Source organism: Spea bombifrons, chromosome 5, assembly GCF_027358695.1.
Source record: "Spea bombifrons isolate aSpeBom1 chromosome 5, aSpeBom1.2.pri, whole genome shotgun sequence".
Taxonomy (NCBI): Eukaryota; Metazoa; Chordata; class Amphibia; order Anura; family Pelobatidae; genus Spea; species Spea bombifrons.
The window spans coordinates 14,984,338-15,004,259 of NC_071091.1; the positions used below are offsets into that span (position 1 = coordinate 14,984,338).

Genomic DNA, 19,922 nt, shown 5'->3' on the forward strand with positions numbered 1-19,922 from the left:
CTCTCAGGCCCAGAGGGGTGGTGACCTCCCCACAATCTCAGACTGCCAGGTAACTCTCTGGGTGCCTACATGGCTGAAAATGGCCCAGTGGCCTGAAAGCAGGGAAGAAAGGATGGATTATTAAGCAAGGCTTCGGTGAGGCTCCCATACTTCCCCGCTCCCAGCCACTATTCTAGAAGCTTCCATGTGTCTGACGTGTCAGAACACTACAGCTCGTCACACGCCTTGGCACCGCACAGCAGTACGTGTACGGTATCTGGTGTCACGGAAGCGAGAAGAATAGCACGCCTCTAGAAAGTCTACCCACAACGAGTCAAGCCACAGTAGCCGACTGACCGAGGGAGTCGCTCACAGCATAAAGCAGGAGACAGAGAGGTAAAGCAAAGGCCGCTCTCACAGAGATGGGGAGGATCAAGTCTCTGAGTGCCACTGAGTTACCCAAGTCTGTCTTACTATAGAGATATACAGGGTCACCATCGGGGGGGTTACAATCAGTACTGCTCTACCAAACCCAGCTGTGTAAAAAGAACCCAACATCACAGCTTGCTCACAGGGCCCTAACCGGTAAAAACATTCTGAATACGGGGAGGAACACAAGCGAGCCAGTAGCAGGATAATAACGCAGGACGATAGGAGGCGTTTGTTTAATAGGAGCATAAAGGTGTGCGTATGCAACAAGGCAAGCGATGGGTGGAACATGGCTGGAGCAATTGGATGGATACGGGGGCCCAGGCTTTAAGTCTGTACTAGGCCACAATATTTTTGATGGCTTTTTATATATCAACATAGAAAGAAGCATACTTTACACTTTTAGTATAATTCAATTTTTCAATAATGTATCTGCATTCTGTCCTTACACTTATATTGCTTAGCACATACGTCGCCAACATAATACAAACTGTTACATACTATTTAAATATGTAATCAGTATCTTAAAAACATCATGCACCAATACAAAGTGCCTTCTTTCTCCATGAAATCTCGTATGTTTTTCTTCCTCTATTTAAAGGGTGTATAAGCTGTTATTCCCACGTAATTAGGACGTTTGCAGAGATAATTGTATGTGGTATTCTGGCTCCCTCTACTGTGTAAAACAAGGTACTGCTGGGGAACCTTGTAATACAGGATCTAATCGTAGGCTCCCTTTTAGTAACACAACTGGCCATCCAACTTTACGGTCAGCGCTAATATTTTCCTTCAATAAACCTGAGCGGGATTATGTACTTTTAGTTTCTTAGTGGGAGATGTGAAACCTATGAAAGAAACTCACCTGTACAAACATTATGTTCGGCTCAAAGATTTAATTTCCAACTAGAGTTTGTCCCTTAATTTAAAACAATGATTTCACTACTACGGTTACATCTGAGGCTAGCAGCACCTAAATCAGTGCTGTTCTGAAAAGTGGACCCCTTGTGCGTCTGTAATGCCAATCTACAGTACATGCTTGTGCACCGGTTACTGTTCTGGCAATCAAATGGTTCATTTACAGGTGATTTATGTCTTGGGTTCTGACACTTACCTGCCATGACCATAAACAGGGTCTATCAAAGGCTCTTCTGAGTCTTCTATTTCATTTTTTATATTTTCAATTCCCTGATGAAAGAAGCCAGCGCTTTATAAACTTTTATACAATATTTTACTGTGTGTTAAACTCACACAAAGATGGAAACCACAAATGGTTAACCTGTGTGGTTTGTACATATATAAATTCTAATATTTTACAAAAAAGGGGAGCATACAACCTTAACAGCATAAAAAGGCATACACATTCAGATTTTCAGGTTGCTGCTAGAATAATAACGATCAATAAATACATAAATCAAAGCAAGAATGCACTGAATATGCAGTGAATATGATTTAAAAAAATACCCAAGGCATAAATGTTGGGGATTCAGTTACACTATATGGCCATGTTTTGCGTAGCCCCACCACCAAGTCAAAGTACCCCAAGTTTGGAGAGTCCTATCTAATTTTCCATGGCTATATTTCTTACCAAGTACCTGAATCAGTGCCACTGCTTTGCAGGGTTGAGCAGCCCTCCTTTAATGGTGTCCAGAGAAGGCTTTGGATGAGAGTCTCGGTGGGTTAAAATACAGTGCAGTCCCACGGATTCATCTCCTTGATAAGCCATTTTGACTTGGTGGCGGTGCTAAGAAATACATAACCATATAGCGTGACGGAATCCCCAATATTTATGCCTTAGATAGGGGGTTTGCTGGGTATGCGCTGAATTCTTGCTTTGTTTTATAAAAGAATATGTTATATCTGCACGCAAGTTCTTCAAATGGTTTGCCAAGAATGTGAATTCTATAAAGAATTCTATAACCATGGAGTGTAGTCAGACAATACTTGTCGCCGTCAGAAGATGACTACACCTCCATTATCCATTTGATGGGCCCAAACAGTATTAAACAGAGAACCGCAGATCACGCCGCTCTTTAAAACGTACCTTCGTGAGAATGACAGAGTAGAGGAACAGCAGGACTCCAAACTTGTTTCTCCACGTTGAATATTCATCCCAAATGGCTCCTTTAAGTTCACTAACACTTCGTAAAGTTCTCTTTCTATGGCGTTAAAAGAGAAATTACATATGTTCCTTTGAATAGCATTCAGTACAGAAAGACATCTACAATTGTATCATCATCTAATTTCTGAACAAGACATATTTTGCTCTAGATTTAACCACGTCAAAAGAAAACAAACTTTAAAGGTTAATAGGAAATAGTTGGCCATCAATACCGAGCTTATATCCGTGGCCGTCTTAGGCAGGAGCAGACTATACCCGCTAGCATGCACAGAACACATAGCATTTCCAAAACACTTTTAGAAACAATTAAGATAAACAGATAATCAAATCGCCAGCAGCGTTAGTTTTCAGTTTTAAAAGCTCTAATCACATGAAGAAAGAAAGAAAAATCATAGAAACAAAATAAATGATGGCAAATAAGAACCGTTCGGTCCATCTAGTCTGCCCATTTTTCCCGATGCAAAGACTCTGTTCTTGGTCTGGTTATAGATTCCGGATAGCTTTTATTCCTATCCCATGCATTGTTACAATTCTCTTACGGTCTTACGAGCTCTTTTTCTAACATCTCTCCTTAAGTTAAATAAACCTCCTCCGGTACTATCTTGAATCACTTCCTGTATTTAAACTACTACAGCAAGGTTATACTATAAAGACATTGTGACTTATAAGTAAGTCATGGCTCCCGGGTTTTCATAATACGTATTGATTTAAATCTGAGAACAATGAAATGCAAACGAGGCTGTGATCCTACATGCCCTGCAGCCCAGACACTTTACGTGGATTATCACAGGGGACACGAAAATACTAAATTAATAGCTTTAACGTTTCGAAGGCTTCTCCTACATAAACACGATGCGATCGTCTTATCACATGGATGTTAACTAAATGTATCCCTATATGTACAGGCTTCAACAAGTCTCTAAGATAGCAGACATGCGTAATGCAATTACCAATATAACATATGCTTGTAAGGAAACAACAATCCCTGCGCCAGAAGTATCACAGAATCACACAACTAAGCATGTCTAAGCTTTTCCAGCAGTCTAGAGAACGTCAGGGCGGTTTAAGCACATGGTGGGGAATGAAAACATTCCTTCATATTTCGTCTAGGTGTTCCATAAATACCCAGGCACTATGGGAACTGAAGTACTAAAGTGTTGGAAGAACCCAAGGATTGTTAATAAAAAGGAAAACTATTTTGGATATTAGCTTTGTGTTACTTTGACACATGGACATTTTATAGACAGCTCGAACGGGGAGCTTAACCTCATACAAAGACGTAAGCCATAAATTGGGGCATATTCACTAAAGAGAGAGATTGCCGGACAGCTAACAATTCAACTCCCCGATATCATTACACATTATGAAGGGTCACCCCGAGTGAGCTTCTCCTGTTGTGGGAGATTTCTCACCCGATTAATTCAGCTAGGGCCAGTTCAGCCCTTCTTGCAAGAGAAGCTCATGGAGGATGATCCTGCATAATGCAAAGGGCTATCATGGCGTTGAAACGCATAGCTTCCAACGGTTCTGTTTTCCACATGACAGTCCCGATTTTAAGGCACTACTGTCCTGGTCTTCGGGTCTCCACCTTGGACACCTGTAATGTTGAGTTATATTGAAATGTTCAGCCCTACTGCAAACTCTCTCCTTAGTGTACGCACACTATTACGAAGAGCCAGTGAACCTCATCTGCAGACGTGACCCTTCATAAAGCCCAGGCGTGGACGGAGATATAACTCAGAAACTTTTTAAAAGGGGAGGAAATCTTCATGAAAGGTGCTAAAAATTGAGGAGGGCTCAAGTGGACAAAGCATCAAAGCTGAAGTAAGTTACAGAAGCTCAATCAGTTTAACCTCCTGGCTTTATTGTGCAGGTAACATAACTTTTACGTTTCAGTCTGATGGCTCAGTTAAAGAGACAAGATAACGAAGCCCTGCATTTTTTATTCCATCTTAATCATGGGGGGGGGGAATTGCATTCTCACGTATGTAAAACAAGTCAGGTAAAAGGGCAGTTCCACTTAGTACTTTTGACACCTTCATAAATGCTATATTTCAGATTTAAAGACAAGGCGACAAGGGATTTTTTCCAGGACACAGCTGCATAAATGTTGCAGACTCAGCATCGCCCCTTGCTGTATGTGGGACGTATAAACTCCACGGATGGATTCAGTTACCCCGTTATACATCCCCATGCTGCACGGCAGAGCTCGGCCCACAACATTTATACATGTGAACAAAAAAAAGCCGGCGAGGAAGTAACAATGTAAAGTAAAACAGGCAGATGATGATATAAAGCAGGACTTCACCCAGTGATAAGCAAACGCTAGCAGTGCAGTCACTGTGGACATCTCCCATGGTGCTCAGCATGCATTGAAGAAATATATTGCCCAATGGATTCCCATGCCTAGGTTCATTGTATTGCCAACAGTAGTTTATATTAATCTCTTCCCTTAAGTATGAGTCTAAGCCTAATAGGGGGTCCTAGGACCAGGAGATGAGATTCCACAACCACAGTGCCAAAGTTGCGTATCCCTCTGTGCACCATACAGAAATAAAAGGAAAACTTGAATGCGTACATGTTTTATAGTAATATTTGTCACTTAGCAAACCCCAGTTTAAATGCTTTGACAGGTTACTTACTGAATTAATGCATGAAATCGCTCAAAGCCAAGCTCCTCTGCAGCCAAGGCAGCTACACACAAAAGACACTATTCAGCACTACACACGGCAATAAAACACACAAACAGCTATATTATCCAGCTCACTAAACAGTTCACAGTTTACAATGAAGGCAAAAGCATTGCTTGTACCGGAAGTGATGAGGATTTACCAACGAACAACATAGCGATACAATTGCAGGTGGGATTTTTCATTGTGATTAACGGCCAAGATCAGGCCTTTTTTCTTTTTTTTTTGTAAGAGTTAATTAGTGAGATTGAGATTCTTCAACTATACAAGCAACATGGCTCTAAATATCTGCAACATGTCACAAAGCACATACATGCAGCACAATTTGAAACTGTGGACTATATATGGATATTTATTTACATTAAATATATGCGGGCACATACTTCGTTAGCAAGATAGTACATGAGCAGCTAATATAGCAGTATGTTCATTTCTTCTTCCATGAATGATTATTCATTCACATACCGGACTATATGGCAGTAACTGAATCGGAACCTGCTTACTGCTGGACTAGTATCTTGAATTTATGTGATATCGCCCATCAGAAGATAACCTTATTAAATAACCTGACTGTATTGACAGCTCCCCTATATTTATGGTGGTAATTTATCAGAGGAAGCCTTCTGCGAAGTGGTTTAGGATGAAGATTTGGATCGGTCATGGGTTGCAGATAATGGGTATGTAAGAATGACAGCAACTTTAGCCAAGGAATGCTGCATTAAAACAAACAAAAATAATAATCTTACTCGGCTGTTCTTCGCGTTGGCTCGATTCGGCAGGGAGTTCCACTTCTGCTTCCGGAGCGGTCTTCCCTTTCAGCCAGGTTGCCAAGACGTACGTGTTGGAATGATTAAAGCTAGACATTTCCATAATATCGCACAGCGTTTGGCACAAGACCTCCTTCTGCTCATCCTCTGTGCACAAAAATGAGGACATCAATCAATAAAAGATTTGGCAGCATGTGTACAGACAACACCAGGAATGAATTACTGGAATAATTAGCAGATAAGCAAAAGTAACAACATACACTGCAGATACTTAACGGGAATAACAATACACATCACTAACAATGCAAATACCTTTTATGAACTGAAAACGCATTAAAGAATTTTTTTTTTAATAAAAAAAAAAAAAGATTTTTTACAAAGCTATTTATAAATCATTTCCTACTAGCGGAAGTAAACATTTATAATATGAAAAAAAGAGCCTCTTATTTGTCACCAGTAAGATAGACGCACAAACAGTAGGGAATGTTTCATTCATTAGGAACGTGTGTTTATTTGCTGTATTTCTAATATTAAGGTGAATATCCCTATAAAGACATAAACAAGTTATTCCTCCCCCCCCATGGAACTCTCTTAGGAAGGCCGCAAAAGAATCATTTACCGTGGCAATTTCTCCAGTTTGGTTTCTCGAAAATGAACAAAAGATTCTTCAGCAGAAACGCCTGTTATATAAAAAAAACGGCAGAAACAAATGTAAGCGATATGCGTGAAAAATGCATAAAAACAAAAACTGAGAATGTTCAATGAGATGCAGAAAACTTTACAAATACGTAAAATGTATGTTTACTGCGGCCTGGATTCTGGGAAGCCAATAGAACGCTCTCCAGATTTCTCTACGACGCTCGGTTAGTCTTTGAGAAGTTTCTTCCATTTTCTTTTGAAACATTACTTGTGCTAGATGTGCTTGCAAACCAACGTGTTGACTTTTACTTATTATTAGTAAAGGGATGCCCATATACATTACCCATCTGAAAAAAAAAGTATCTTTTTATTAGATTTTTTTTAATGTTTAGTGTTTATCAATGCGCGTCCACATTTAATAGATGAACCTTTAACACGAGGTAAAGGTACCGTATATACATTGATCTACGCACTTTGCAATTGCAGTATTTGTATGTAGTTGTTCAAAAATGTTAACTGCAGCTGTAGACCCCTTGGGTCATTCTGTGAGGCTACTCATAAGCAAAGGTGACTACTGGAAACAAAACGGTGAGGAGATGATTTTGGATTTAACCCCCAACTAATAAACGCCTCTCCTCTGCATAAAACAACAACAACAAAAAAAAAGTAGAAAAACCACTGACTGATCTACAACATTTTTAATTTGTCAGGGTTGACTTAAAACCATGCTTTTGATTCATGTTGTTTTGTAGGATGTAATTAAAATGATCTTATAATAGTGAATTTCTTAATATCGCCAGTAACTAGAGGAAAACTTTAGTGTATTTTTGTTGCTTACCTGCACTGGTGCAATAACGGCACACGGGCCACCTTCAAACTGCTCTAATGCAGTCGACTCCGAGTCACTGAAGACAAATCCTAAAGATAAAATATTAGAAAGACAATAACTGTGCTATCTAAAAGCAGTGTGTACATATATTTCCAGATATTACATCCAAAAACGTACCCTCTTCTCCAACATGCCTGGGGGTCTCAGACAATTAGAATATGCATGGCTTGTCAAATTGCATTCTTGGTTCCTAGATGTTTGTACTACGAATTTCTAGGAATCTATGGGGTCTATTCACCAAAGGGAGAGTTTCCCTTTCACTATTCATCATGAAAGGCCAACACCGTCAGGTTTCTCCGGCAAGAAGGGCTGAGCTGGCCCTGTATAATGTATATTTCAATGGATATGGAGGCTGAAGAAATAGCATTGAAGATTTAACTATACATTATAGTTAAGCTTTTCCTGCAACAGAAGCTCCGTGGGGGTGGGCCTTCATATATATATATATATATATATATATATATATATATATATATATATATATATAGAAACATCAAGGAGCGGAAATAAAACTCCATTTAGTTAATAGACCCCTCTCTTTCCAGTTTATAAAACAATAGGCTGGCTTCTGAATTGAAAATGAATCTATCCAGCCCTGGAAACCCAAACCAGATTTGAGGTGGGGAATAGAAAATAGCAACTCTAGCAAAACGTATTTAAGTCTAACAGAGAATAATTTGTTGGCTCCCACTTACCTTGTGTCCATCTGCTGAAGATGCTGTCCACCAAACCTTTGCTGTTCCTCCGACCCCAGACTAAATCCACCAATTCTTTGTTAGTTTCTGACATAATCGTCCCTTGGCCTTCTCTTCTTGTTTTGAATAAAGACGCTGCAGATGTCGCTCTCCCTTCAACATGAATCACTTTAAGATCAGGCGGAGTTTGCGATGAAATTCAGAATCTGCTAAAATAATGAATTGAGCAAAAAGTTGCGTACAATGTATAGAGACTCGTCTAAAATAACCAACACACACACACAGCTTTACCCCAAATGCTACCATTTCCCTGTCCCGTGGTTTTGTGCGACTCTTCTGGCTCAGATTTTGATATTGTGATGTCCTAGGTAGTACCATCTTTAAACACACACACACACACACAGAAAGATTAAAGAACTGATGATTTTCACACAGCAGCGTTGCCGAACCACATTAGTTGCGTCACGGGATAACATTTTCTGGACACATCGCATCAATGAAGTTCTAGATGCCATTGAGCAGTGAAAGGCTGTATTCCCTACACAGTTTGCCTTTTTCTGTCAATCATTATTGATTTTCTTTTGCCCATTAGTGTATTTTTCCCCAACCGAGGTAGAAGTAGCTTAACTGAAGACTATGGAACATTATGCCGATGGAAGAACACATTATGCATAGACCCGCAATTCCACGCCATTTAATGGAGCACATGCGACAGATCTCTATGGAAAAACCATCAAGAAACAGTCCAGTACACAGCGGGCCCTGAGATTGGCCTTTGGGTTGGCATTAGGTATTTTGGAGATTACAGGAAGTGGTAACCGTAAGGTGGAGCCTTTAGTCATAAAGCGATTCCTTTAATTGGGCCAACACAAGCCCTGATATTCCATCGCCAAGGGGAGATTTTATTCCCCAAAAGAGAGCATCTCACGAGATGGACCCAACGCTGCAGACCCATACCGACCACCCTCACATAAACCGATGCAAACCCAAGCATGTCGAGCACTTTCATACCGACCACTGAAACAGATGCAGATTCAACTCCCTACAACCCTCAGCCAAACTGACACAAACACACCGAAACACACTGACAACTGCTGGCACACTCATGCAAACTCAAACCGACGTCCACTGAAACGCACAGCATTACGTCTCAATGAAACGTGTGCAGTGTTCTCAACCAAATGACACTGAAACACACACTACTCTCAGCCACACACACCATGATCAGCTTACCCCTCTCTCTCTCTATCATACACTCCAAGCCGCCACTTTACCAGCGCAGGATCCTATAAGGCGCTTGTTCTACATTCACTAATTTCTGCAATTATTACATCAATTTCAGGTTCTGTGGACTCAAAGGTCTCTTCTTCAGATGGAAGAAGAAAAAGTTCCTAAATGTTCCTCTGCAACTATTTTATTGTTGGCCCAATAAAATGTATGGCTTTCCATCAGGGCCAGACTGGGGATAACAAGGCAGTCCCGGCACTCGAAGGCCGGCGGGGGGTAACGATGTAAGCGCCGGAGGATATGACAGGCTGCATGATTTTACGCTCACATTTCCAGCAGGTAGCCGCAGACCGCAGCACCTGATTTACCTGCTGTGCTAGACGGCCAGTCCAGGCCTACTTTGGACTAAAAGACTCCATCTTCACCTGGACCAATACAGCTGTCCGTTTTCCTTATTAATATGGGGCACATCAACTAAGCCAAGGTTATAAAAACACATACATGGATCGGCAGAACACACAACATACACACAGGGAGGACATGGAAAGAGACAAAATCACAATCCCGACGGCTGGCAGCTGCATGACTACAGAAACCTCAAGCATGACTCACACAGGTTTGGTCAAAACTACAATACTGAGCAGGAGTTTGGTAAAGCTCGGTGTCCCAAACCCCCAGACAGGTACAGACTACACCTTCACGCATTATATAGATATGAAAACGACACCCTGACAGTAAGAGATGCCCCTCAGGCCCAAGCAGGTGCCCATTCGGAGCTGAACACTCCATCACTACCACACTTTCTGCCTCCGTGGAACAAGGGGCGCAGCTGAAGGCAGCTACTGCCCGTGCCCGGGGGCCAGGTGCCCACATACCCCAATACGAGGAAGCTCCGCTCACATCAGCCCCGATAGCCCTGACTCAGGTGACAGCAGCAACAGGAAGCGGAAGGCAACTGACTGAATGGGCGGAGATTGTTACCATGGAAATTAAGCAGCGCCACCTTTTACCGTTTACAACCTCAAGCAGCAAACGCGGTGCACGCTGCTAATGAACTACAACTCCCGTGATCCTCCACACTATATGCGCATCATGGGAAATGTAGTTCAATGACAGCTTGTATGCTAGAATGCCACCGGCACGTTTGCATGGAACATTACGGCAGACGGTATTATATACGTCGATGTGTAAAAAAGCAAAGAAACACACACAGCCTATTAAATAGCGTAATACTAAATGTATAATTTATGTGTCATAAAAAATGAGCCATAATATATATACATTTAGACAGAAATAGTTGTCTAAACTGTTTTTGTAACTTTAAGGGAGAGTATGATAATAATGCGCTGGGAAGTACTCAGCAGCTGTTCATCAAAAGCCCTCATTCGACTTCTCACAGATTACAGTATAATATGATCTAACAAATAACACGTCCAACGTTGTGTGAAACAATATTGTTGATACACAGAGCACGCGTTTTGTGTCAGGAGGTATCTTGTCCCTATACGGATACCGTAGCAGCTGAAATCCACGCTCCTGCTGCACATGGTGCTTGAGGAAGTGTTCTAGGCTCCGAGTTGGTAGCTTTAACTTCTCAGTTTCTTCTTTTCTTGGTCGATATACCTGGAGAGATAGCCATGGGAGGTCAAGCTAAAGGCAAAAAGTGCAACAAAGCCAAGAAGAAGCAGAGAGGAGGATCCAGAGGTAAGTGGGTTTTCTTCAGAGGCATTAACATAATGCAGCAGCGGACACACGTTAGCCTTTGGTTTCCTCAGGTTTAGAGTGCAGTCTTTAGGCAGCCTGCCAGTGGCAGTCCACAGTGATGTCTGTCTGTCTGTCTGTCTGTCTGTCCCAGCATCTTAATATTGGATAGCATGCAGGGGTTGGCAGAACAGTAGAGACCCCTAAATGAGTGAGTGGGAGTACAGTTTCCTAAATCCAGTTATATGCTGACTTGGCTGATGAAATTATTACTTCAGTCTCTCATTGGAATAATCTGCCCAAACTTTCACAATTAATGGGGTCTGTGGGGTCAGTTACTTATAAAAGTAAGTGGCTTTTTTGCCTTCTTGCTTCCAGGTAACACATGCACGTTAAAGTAGTTTAAAGGGACATACCAGCCATTATATGCACTTTCATTCATATGCTATCTAAGAGGTCTCTGTAAATGATGACGGTGCCCTCTTGCTAATGCATGCAGGGATTCTGGGGATGCTGTCCCTGTAATATGTGTTCCTTATTGCTGGGCTGTAGACTGCTCTTTAAGACCAGTATAGAAGAAGGATAGGGCCCTGCTCCTGAGATTGTGCTGGCGATTGCTGAAAAGCCCATCTTTGTCCCACCCTATTCTTAAGAGTACTTTTCCCATAATATCTTCTCAAATATTATTTATTGATTATATAGCGCCATCATATTCCACAGCGATGTACAATGGGTAAACAGGAAGTAAAAAGTAGTGCATTATGTAACAATTTTAACTAAACGAATGTGAGGAGTACTGCTGCTCAGATGCATTACAATCTAGGGCATCCAAAGTACTCCATCAGACGCCTGTATTCTCATTATACATACACAGCCTTTCCTTCAAGAGCATTAAGCATATGATGAAATACACTAAGAAAGTAGTGTAAAATACCATGTTATTTATCCAAAACGTAATGTTTAAAGAAAAAGGACGAAATAATAAAATAAATAGAATAATGTTCAATACAGAATTCTGATTATTTGTAATTTCTGCATTTTAGGTTGTGATCTTTCTGATTTGTCGGCACACGACAGGATGAAAATCAGGATGCATGAGAAGGCAAAGAAGAAAACAGCTGGAAAATACACAGTTGGACAACTATTAGAAAAAGTAACCTTTTCTGGCTTTTCTTAGTACCGGATGTGACTGTTACGGAGCATAAAATGTTATTCTATATGTCACGTTCGAAGAATTGAGATCTATATATTGATTAGAAATATAATAAATCCCTTCCCCTATACCTTAAGCATCAACCATTCATTTAGATATAAGGCCACTGAGACTGTGTTCACGGAACTGAAAGTCATTTTCCTTATTCTATTTGCCAGTTCTGATTTCAGCGTATATTACTCTGGGCCCATGGGACGTAAACATTATGCACTTCTACGGGACAGGTTAAATGTCACATTTTGGAACCCTTTACCAGCAATTTTATTTTTCTCTAGAAATATTCTCATCAATAATACATCTGTATTGTTTGTACAGCCTTTCCATTTAGAATAAAAACTCAGACACATAGTCCTGATCTACGGCTAACCTCCTAGGGGTGCAACGTGCTTCAGGCAGTCTTTTGATGACTTTGGATTGTCATCTTGGGTGAAGGAAAAAATACTTCTTTGTTGGGTTGAAAAAGTTTATTCCCATTTGTTCTTGCCATTGGCCAAAGACAAACTAGCAAAGCCCCCCCCTGTAGCACCGACAAATTCAAGAATTTGCATCACTAATTTTCCTTTTCTGCAATCGGCTTAGGGTGTCCTGATTACCAGACTGCGTTGCTGATGATTAAATGTGCTTATCATGCTTTGAACCTCTTTATTCCTAGACCTTGGCTTGCCTGCCGCGCATGGACACAGAATTTGACAGCAGATAAAAACCTTTTGGCCCATCTAGTCTGCCCGTTTTTTCCGATGTAAAGACTCAAACCTTTATCAGTCCTTGGTCTTGCATTCAGGATGGCTTTATTCCTATCACATTCATGTTGATATATTCTTGCTGTATTAACCTCTACTACTTCTGCTGGGAGGCGCTTTGATTCATCTAAACTTTCTCAGTAAAGTCATTTTTCTTACATTATATCTAAGGGATTTGACACACTTTGTCTTTGGTGAATATGACCTACAAATGCTTTGAAGCTGCACCTCGCAAAGTGCGATAAAATGTAAGATTGTTACAAACCAGGAGTGCGTTCAATTCGATGTAATGTCACTGTTAATACAAATTCAACTTTCTTCTTTCTAGCTATCAGGTATGGAAACTCTGCCTGGCATTTTGATGATTAACCCCTTAATGACAATTGCCGGTCCTGGCACGGCACGGAAAAGCATGTGCTTTACGACAATTGACGTGCCAGGACCGGCACGTCTTTAAACGGGTGCAGAAAGCGATCTACTATCGCTTTCTGCACCCAAAAAGCGTTGCTGAATGCCTCGACCTCGAGGCATTCAGCAACGCCGCGATCGGCACGAAGGGGCCATCTCTGGCCCCTCCACGGGGCGTCAACATCCGCCATACTTTGTATGGCGGCGGACGCCCGTTTTAAAAGCGTTTAGGAGGCGATCGACGATCGCCTCCTAAACTTAAATGGTGTCGCTGGAATGCCTCGATCAGGAGGCATCCAGCGACACCAGACACTAACCTTTTGATGGGCTGTGACCGCTCCGGAGAGCGGTCACAGCCGCAGCTACCGGCAATCTTCGCCATCAAGGAAGATGGCCGCCGTCCTGTAACAGGAACCAACAAATTTTAAAATTTAGCTAGATGGTCCAGACCATCTAGAGAACTTTGGCTCCACTTGCAGGTTGAATACAGGTACTGCATTCACCATGCAAGTCAATGGAGCCCAGCTTTCTAATCACAGTGTGATTAGTAAAAATAAATTAAAAAATAAAATAAAATTAATAATAATTAGAAAAAAATAGTAAAAAAACAGTAAAATGTAAAAATCATTTCCCACTGATGTCACTATCAGGGGAACCTCCAAGTTGAAAAAAAATGTTAAATTTTTTTTTTAAAAAAATAATAAAAAAAATATATATATATATAAAAAATATATTTTTGTGAGCAAGTCCTAAAGTTAGCATATTAGCTTAAAACAATTCTCGCATGGAAAGAGTTAAAATACTGGCATATTAAATGCCCGTGGGGTGTCTACTTTTAAAAAATGTATGATTTGATGGGGTAAATTGAATGGGCCAGGTTCAACAACGTCCCAATTAACACGGGGGGAAGGATGGCCACACATCTAATTTCCAATTAGAAAAATGCACACGTACCAAATGTGGCCTTTTAGTTCCCCCAAAAAATGACACACCCATGCATGTGGGGTATCACTGCACTCAGGAGATGTTGCTAAACACATTATGGGGTGTCGTGTGACAGCGGCATATACCAGGAGCTGTAAATTCATACATAAAGTAGGTGTGTGGGGGAAAAATACACGCACAAAAATACTACTGCAAACTTTGAAAAAATGCTGGTGGTAAAATGTGTGCATGCAAAGAGTTAAAATACCAGCATTTAAAATACCCTGTGGTGTCTAGTTTTGAAAAATATATGGTTTTGTTGGGCACACTGAAATGGCCTGGCTCAAAGATGTACCAAATAGGGCATGGGCAGTGGATCCAAATGCCAAAGTTCAACATTGAAAAAAGCGCATGCCCCAAATGTGGCCCTTTTGCCCCAAAACAGCCAGGCAAAATCATTCATGTGAGGTATCTCTGTACTCAGGAGATGTTGCTGAACACATATTGGGGTGTTTTGTGATAGTGACATATACCAGAACATTTTAATTCATACCTGAATTAAAATGTGTGTGGAAAACCAAATGCAAACAAATGACTACCACAAAGTTTGACAAAGACTGGTGGTAGATATGGTGCATGGAAAGAGTTAAAATACTAGCATTTGAAATACCCTGGGGTGTCTAGTTTTCAAAAATATATGGGTTTATTGGGCACACTGAAATGGCCCGGCTCAAAGATGTACCAAATAGGGCATGGGCAGTGGATCCCCAAATGCCAAAGTTCAACATTGAAAAAAGCGCATGCCCCAAATGTGGCCCTTTTGCCCCCAAACAGCCAGGCAAAATCATTCATGTGAGGTATCGCTGTACTCAGGAGATGTTGCTGAACACATATTGGGGTGTTTTGTGATAGTGACATATACGAGAACATTTTAATTCATACCTGAATTAAAATGTGTGTGGAAAACCAAATGCAAAAAAATGACTACCACAAAGTTTGACAAAGACTGGTGGTAGATATGGTGCATGGAAAGAGTTAAAATACTAGCATTTGAAATACCCTGGGGTGTCTAGTTTTCAAAAATATATGGGTTTATTGGGCACACTGAAATGGCCCGGCTCAAAGATGTACCAAATAGGGCATGGGCAGTGGATCCCCAAATGCCAAAGTTCAACATTGAAAAATGCGCATGCCCCAAATGTGGCCCTTTTGCCCCCAAACAGCCAGGCAAAATCATTCATGTGGGGTATCGCTGCGCTCAGGAGATGTTGCTGAACACATATTGGGGTGTTTTGTGATAGTGACATAAACGAGAACATTTTAATTCATACCTGAAGTAAAATGTGTATGACAAAACAAATGCAAAAAAATGACTACCATAAAGTTTGACAAAGACTGGTGGTAGATATGGTGCATGGAAAGAGTTAAAATACTAGCATTTGGAATACCCTGGGCTGTCTAGTTTTCAAAAATATATGACTTGATGGGGTAAATTGCATTGGCCGGGTTCAAAGATACCCGAAATGGCACAAGGGGGGAAGAATTACCAGATTTGGAAAAAATGGCTTTGAAATAGCAAAACGCTACCTGTACTTATTGCCCCATAATGGGTAGAAAAAAGCAAAAAAACATAAAAACATTGGGTATTTCTAAACTCAGGACAAATAGTAGAATCTATTTAGCAGGTTTTTTCATTACCTTTTATAGATGAGTAAAAGATTTTTCAACTAAAAGTTAGAAACAGTCATTTTTTTCTAAATTTTTCACCATATTTTATAATTTTTTTAATAGTAAATAATATGATACAATCAAAACAATGTCATCTAAAGAAAGCCCTTCTTGTCCTGAAAAAAACAATATCTAATGTGTGTGGGTTCAGTAAACGGGAAAGAAGAAAATTACAGCTAAACACAAGCAGCGCAGAAATGTTAAAAAGGCCATTGTCACAAAGGGTACAAAAAGTAAAATCAGCCTTTGTCTCGAAGGGGTTAAACAATGAAAAAGAAGAGAACAAAAGAGAAAACTTTGATATTCCTATGTGGCTGCTAGGGGGATTTTCTTGTTCTCTTCTTGTTTTTGACTTAGGGACTTTTAAGCCCAAATATGCTATTGGATAAACCCGTGTAACATTGGATAAGGCCATCATCCTTGCTGTAATATGAACTGGATTGTTTTTTTACCCATTTTTTATCATTGTTTTTCTTTTTCAGACTGAAGAGTGCTTGGATAATTTTAATTATGAGATGGCGCAGCTGTTTTGCCAGAGGGCCTTGGATATGGATCCGACAAACCTAGAAATCTTGGATATGATGGGGAATATCTGCATGGAACTGGGGAATGCAGAGAAAGCAAAACAAATATCCTTTATAGAGCTGACCTATCTGTTTAGATCTAATTTACCATATTGATTTGTATTCTAGAGGTATCAGGACATGAGCTGTATTTGCATATATGTCCAATGAGTGATCCGAATATTAAAATGTTCTTTGTTGGGGAATAGTTTTTAAGGTATATTAAATATTTGAAACATTTGAACTGAAAAGAAAATAATTTTAAGGGTTTTTTTTGTAAAATATATTGAGTTAGCTGTTTGAAATGTAATACGCTTTAGACAGTTTAATGGGTGTGCTTTTACCAAGATACTTGGTAATTATTCAAGTATTAAACCAAGCCCTTGGTGTAAATGACTCCTGCTAAAAGGACTGAACAAGCCCTGTATAACAATTACCACCTTTTCACCCAAGATACAAAAATTCTGCATTTCTGTTCATGGAAGCCTAAAGAAGATGTTTTTCGAACCTCTCCAAATTACTGTTTAGCAGCAAAGCTTCCCTCGTACAGCTAGTATAGAATTTACAATATTCCTCTAATTGTCCTCTCTTTATTTTCCTCCTCTCTTTATTTTCCTCCTCACTTGTTCTTATCCATACTCCACTGTTCCTTTGAATCATCTTCATTACACCTAGAAAATATATATATATATATATATATATATATATATATATATATATATATATATATATATATATATAAGTCCAAAATTAACAATTGCACTCCAAATGCCAAATTTCTGCCCGGTGCCAAATAACTGCAGCAGTAAATAATATAAAGTCCAAAAATAGTTACCGGCACTCCAGGGACTTTGCAAATGACCACACAAACAACTTCGGTTTTTAAGTCAACGTTTCAGTCTTGTTTATTACAGACTTTCATCAGGACATCATATATATATAATTCTAAAATATGGTCGTCGTGTACTACTGCCCATAAGTTTGAAGCAAACGAGTCTAAGGCAAAGCATTTATACATTTGCTAACTTGAGAATGATTAACATTCATGTTGCATTCTTTTTTTTGTCATATCCCGTTATTATGAAATATGCAATAATATATCCTTATTCTGTATTGTTGTCTGGGAATAAACCACTCCTTTTTGGTTCCAGAACGTCGAAAAGCTATAAAAGCCCTGCCATTATCTTTTCAAAGCTGTGACATTTAAGGATAATCGCTCCACATTTAATGGTAGTTTCTTTAACTCCGGAATAGGTATTTTTAAAAGCCGTAGAGCTTAGCCCTGACAAAGGACATGCCAAATATATGTATCTCGGGCAGATACATTGCAAAGAAGAAGCTTTACAGTACTTCAGTAAAGGATTAGAAGTGATGATCAGTGCTTATCAAAGTCAACCACAACCGGTAAGTACACTATCGCGGGTATCTCCTGTTTTTAGTTTTCCCCTTTTCTGTGAAAGTGTTCCAAACACACTAAGAAACAAGATCATTCTAGATTACGCTGGTGGCTACGCAAGCAGTAAGGCTTTGAATAAAACATTCAAGGTTAGAATATGTAACAAGCGTTTTGAGCTGCTTTCCACTTATGGAACGGCTTCACCGTTTCTTTTTTTTCCTGCCTCAACCAATTCAACAGTGATCTGTCATGCAAAGCACCTCTGCTACGTTTCCATCACATCTCTACCCACGTCCATGAGTCTGGGCAATTCTGTGACCTTTATGCTACTACAATAATTGCTTCTAGACTTGGTCATCTTTTCCATTTGGGATCCATTTTCACCTGTTACGCCATCAACATCAAAGTTATTATTTTACATAAATGCCTTTTTTGAACGTGTTTCATAAAATCTTGGTTTTTCTAAAGCAGTAAAAAAAAACCGTCTTTCCTTTGCAGTTCGGAGCAGCCAGTCGCTCCGGTGAGATGGAAGTAACTACTAAAGATATCTCGGCAGCTTTCTGTTCTGTTGCAGAAATTTACTTTACAGATCTATGGTAATTTTACACATTTTATTTATTTTTTTTTCATTTTTTTTATTTTTCTCTTGTAAGGCTCTACCTGTGTAAATTCTTAATTTGGTTTTCAGCAAACATTGCATCCGTACAGTAAGTCTTTGAATCATGCCTTGAGGAGGAATCTGTTCCCACACCTCCATAGATGAAAGCCATGTCCACAGTTCAAAAAATGCAGATGTTCTAGATGGGGGGCAAGCAGAGATCCGGAGGTCTAGTAACCACAGTGTGAATTCAGGGTCTGTTTCATAAACATTTCACAAATACCATTTAAATAAAATACCGGGAGAAAATATACCGTGGTGGTTTATTGATTGATGTGACTGCCTCGGGATATTTTCTGGCCTCTATGAAACTGTATTTTTAATCATCATCTCTGATCAGGCAGTAACATGTTATTGAATTCATTTTTTTTTTAGATTGGATTATTGGAAAAAAATATATACATCATTTTAGAGTTGTGGATTGTACTGAAACATTGTTAAAAGAGAACTTACAGAAGTAAAAAGTAATAATTCTGAAATAATAATAATAACTCAGAGTGGAAGGCAGTATTTGGCTCTGCATGGCGCTGGGCATAGTAAGTATAGCTTCAGCAATGGTGTGTGTGTATGTATGTATGTATATATGTATGTATATATATATATATATATATATATATATATATATATATAAATTACACACACACACACTATTCTCTATGGAGAGACGCCAGCAGAAAAGTCCATTTGAAACCTGTTTTTGAACCGTGTACACGTATGACCTCAAAGACTGACAAACTCATGTCATATTAATCACAGTATGGAGGAAACCGCTGGAGATAGATGCAAGGAAGCCATTCAGAAAGCCTTAGAATACGAGCCCAACAATGCCGAGGCGCTTCAGTTAATGGCGAGTTATCTCTACAGCATGGAGCAGATTCAGGTAAAGCCGCTTTTGTTCATTTGACTGATGACTTGACTTGGGAAGTTAGAGGAAACTGTTCTAATCCTGTAATAAGCTGAATGGCCTTTCCCACACTCACAATATTGCAACAAATTCCAAACGGCTATTATGACGGACTAAGCTGTTTTATATACACATGTTTCTGGGAGATTTGGTATTCCAAGGGTCAGCACTAGCATGTTTCTTTGCTAAAAAGGGCTATACTGGCCCTGTGTAATGCATAATTCAATGTGTAAGGAGACTTTAAAGAAATCTT

The 19,922-nt window shown here is 39.8% G+C and overlaps 2 protein-coding genes across 3 annotated transcripts in view; one reads left to right on the forward strand and one right to left on the reverse strand.

Annotated features, from left to right (window-relative positions):
• The window catches only part of MINDY3 (MINDY lysine 48 deubiquitinase 3), a 47,694-nt gene extending 37,314 nt beyond the window's left edge, over window positions 1-10,380 (reverse strand). The window contains exons 1-8 of one of the 2 annotated variants that reach the window (XM_053466983.1): window positions 10,310-10,380; window positions 8,208-8,413; window positions 7,462-7,541; window positions 6,604-6,664; window positions 5,964-6,131; window positions 5,170-5,221; window positions 2,450-2,564; window positions 1,520-1,593 (exon numbers count right to left, since the gene is read on the reverse strand). In XM_053466983.1, coding sequence (XP_053322958.1) covers window positions 1,520-1,593; window positions 2,450-2,564; window positions 5,170-5,221; window positions 5,964-6,131; window positions 6,604-6,664; window positions 7,462-7,541; window positions 8,208-8,301 — 644 coding nt within the window. In that variant the 5' untranslated portion in view covers window positions 8,302-8,413; window positions 10,310-10,380. Of the gene's footprint in view, window positions 1-1,519; window positions 1,594-2,449; window positions 2,565-5,169; window positions 5,222-5,963; window positions 6,132-6,603; window positions 6,665-7,461; window positions 7,542-8,207; window positions 8,417-10,309 lie in introns of both variants that reach the window. The other variant, XM_053466982.1, reaches the window with a different exon arrangement.
• A 556-nt stretch (window positions 10,381-10,936) lies between these two features.
• The window catches only part of LOC128497074 (uncharacterized), a 164,261-nt gene continuing 155,275 nt past the window's right edge, over window positions 10,937-19,922 (forward strand). The window contains exons 1-6 of the mRNA XM_053466952.1: window positions 10,937-11,138; window positions 12,179-12,288; window positions 16,631-16,775; window positions 17,964-18,115; window positions 18,606-18,703; window positions 19,522-19,645. Coding sequence (XP_053322927.1) covers window positions 11,072-11,138; window positions 12,179-12,288; window positions 16,631-16,775; window positions 17,964-18,115; window positions 18,606-18,703; window positions 19,522-19,645 — 696 coding nt within the window. The 5' untranslated portion in view covers window positions 10,937-11,071. The remainder of the gene's footprint in view (window positions 11,139-12,178; window positions 12,289-16,630; window positions 16,776-17,963; window positions 18,116-18,605; window positions 18,704-19,521; window positions 19,646-19,922) is intronic.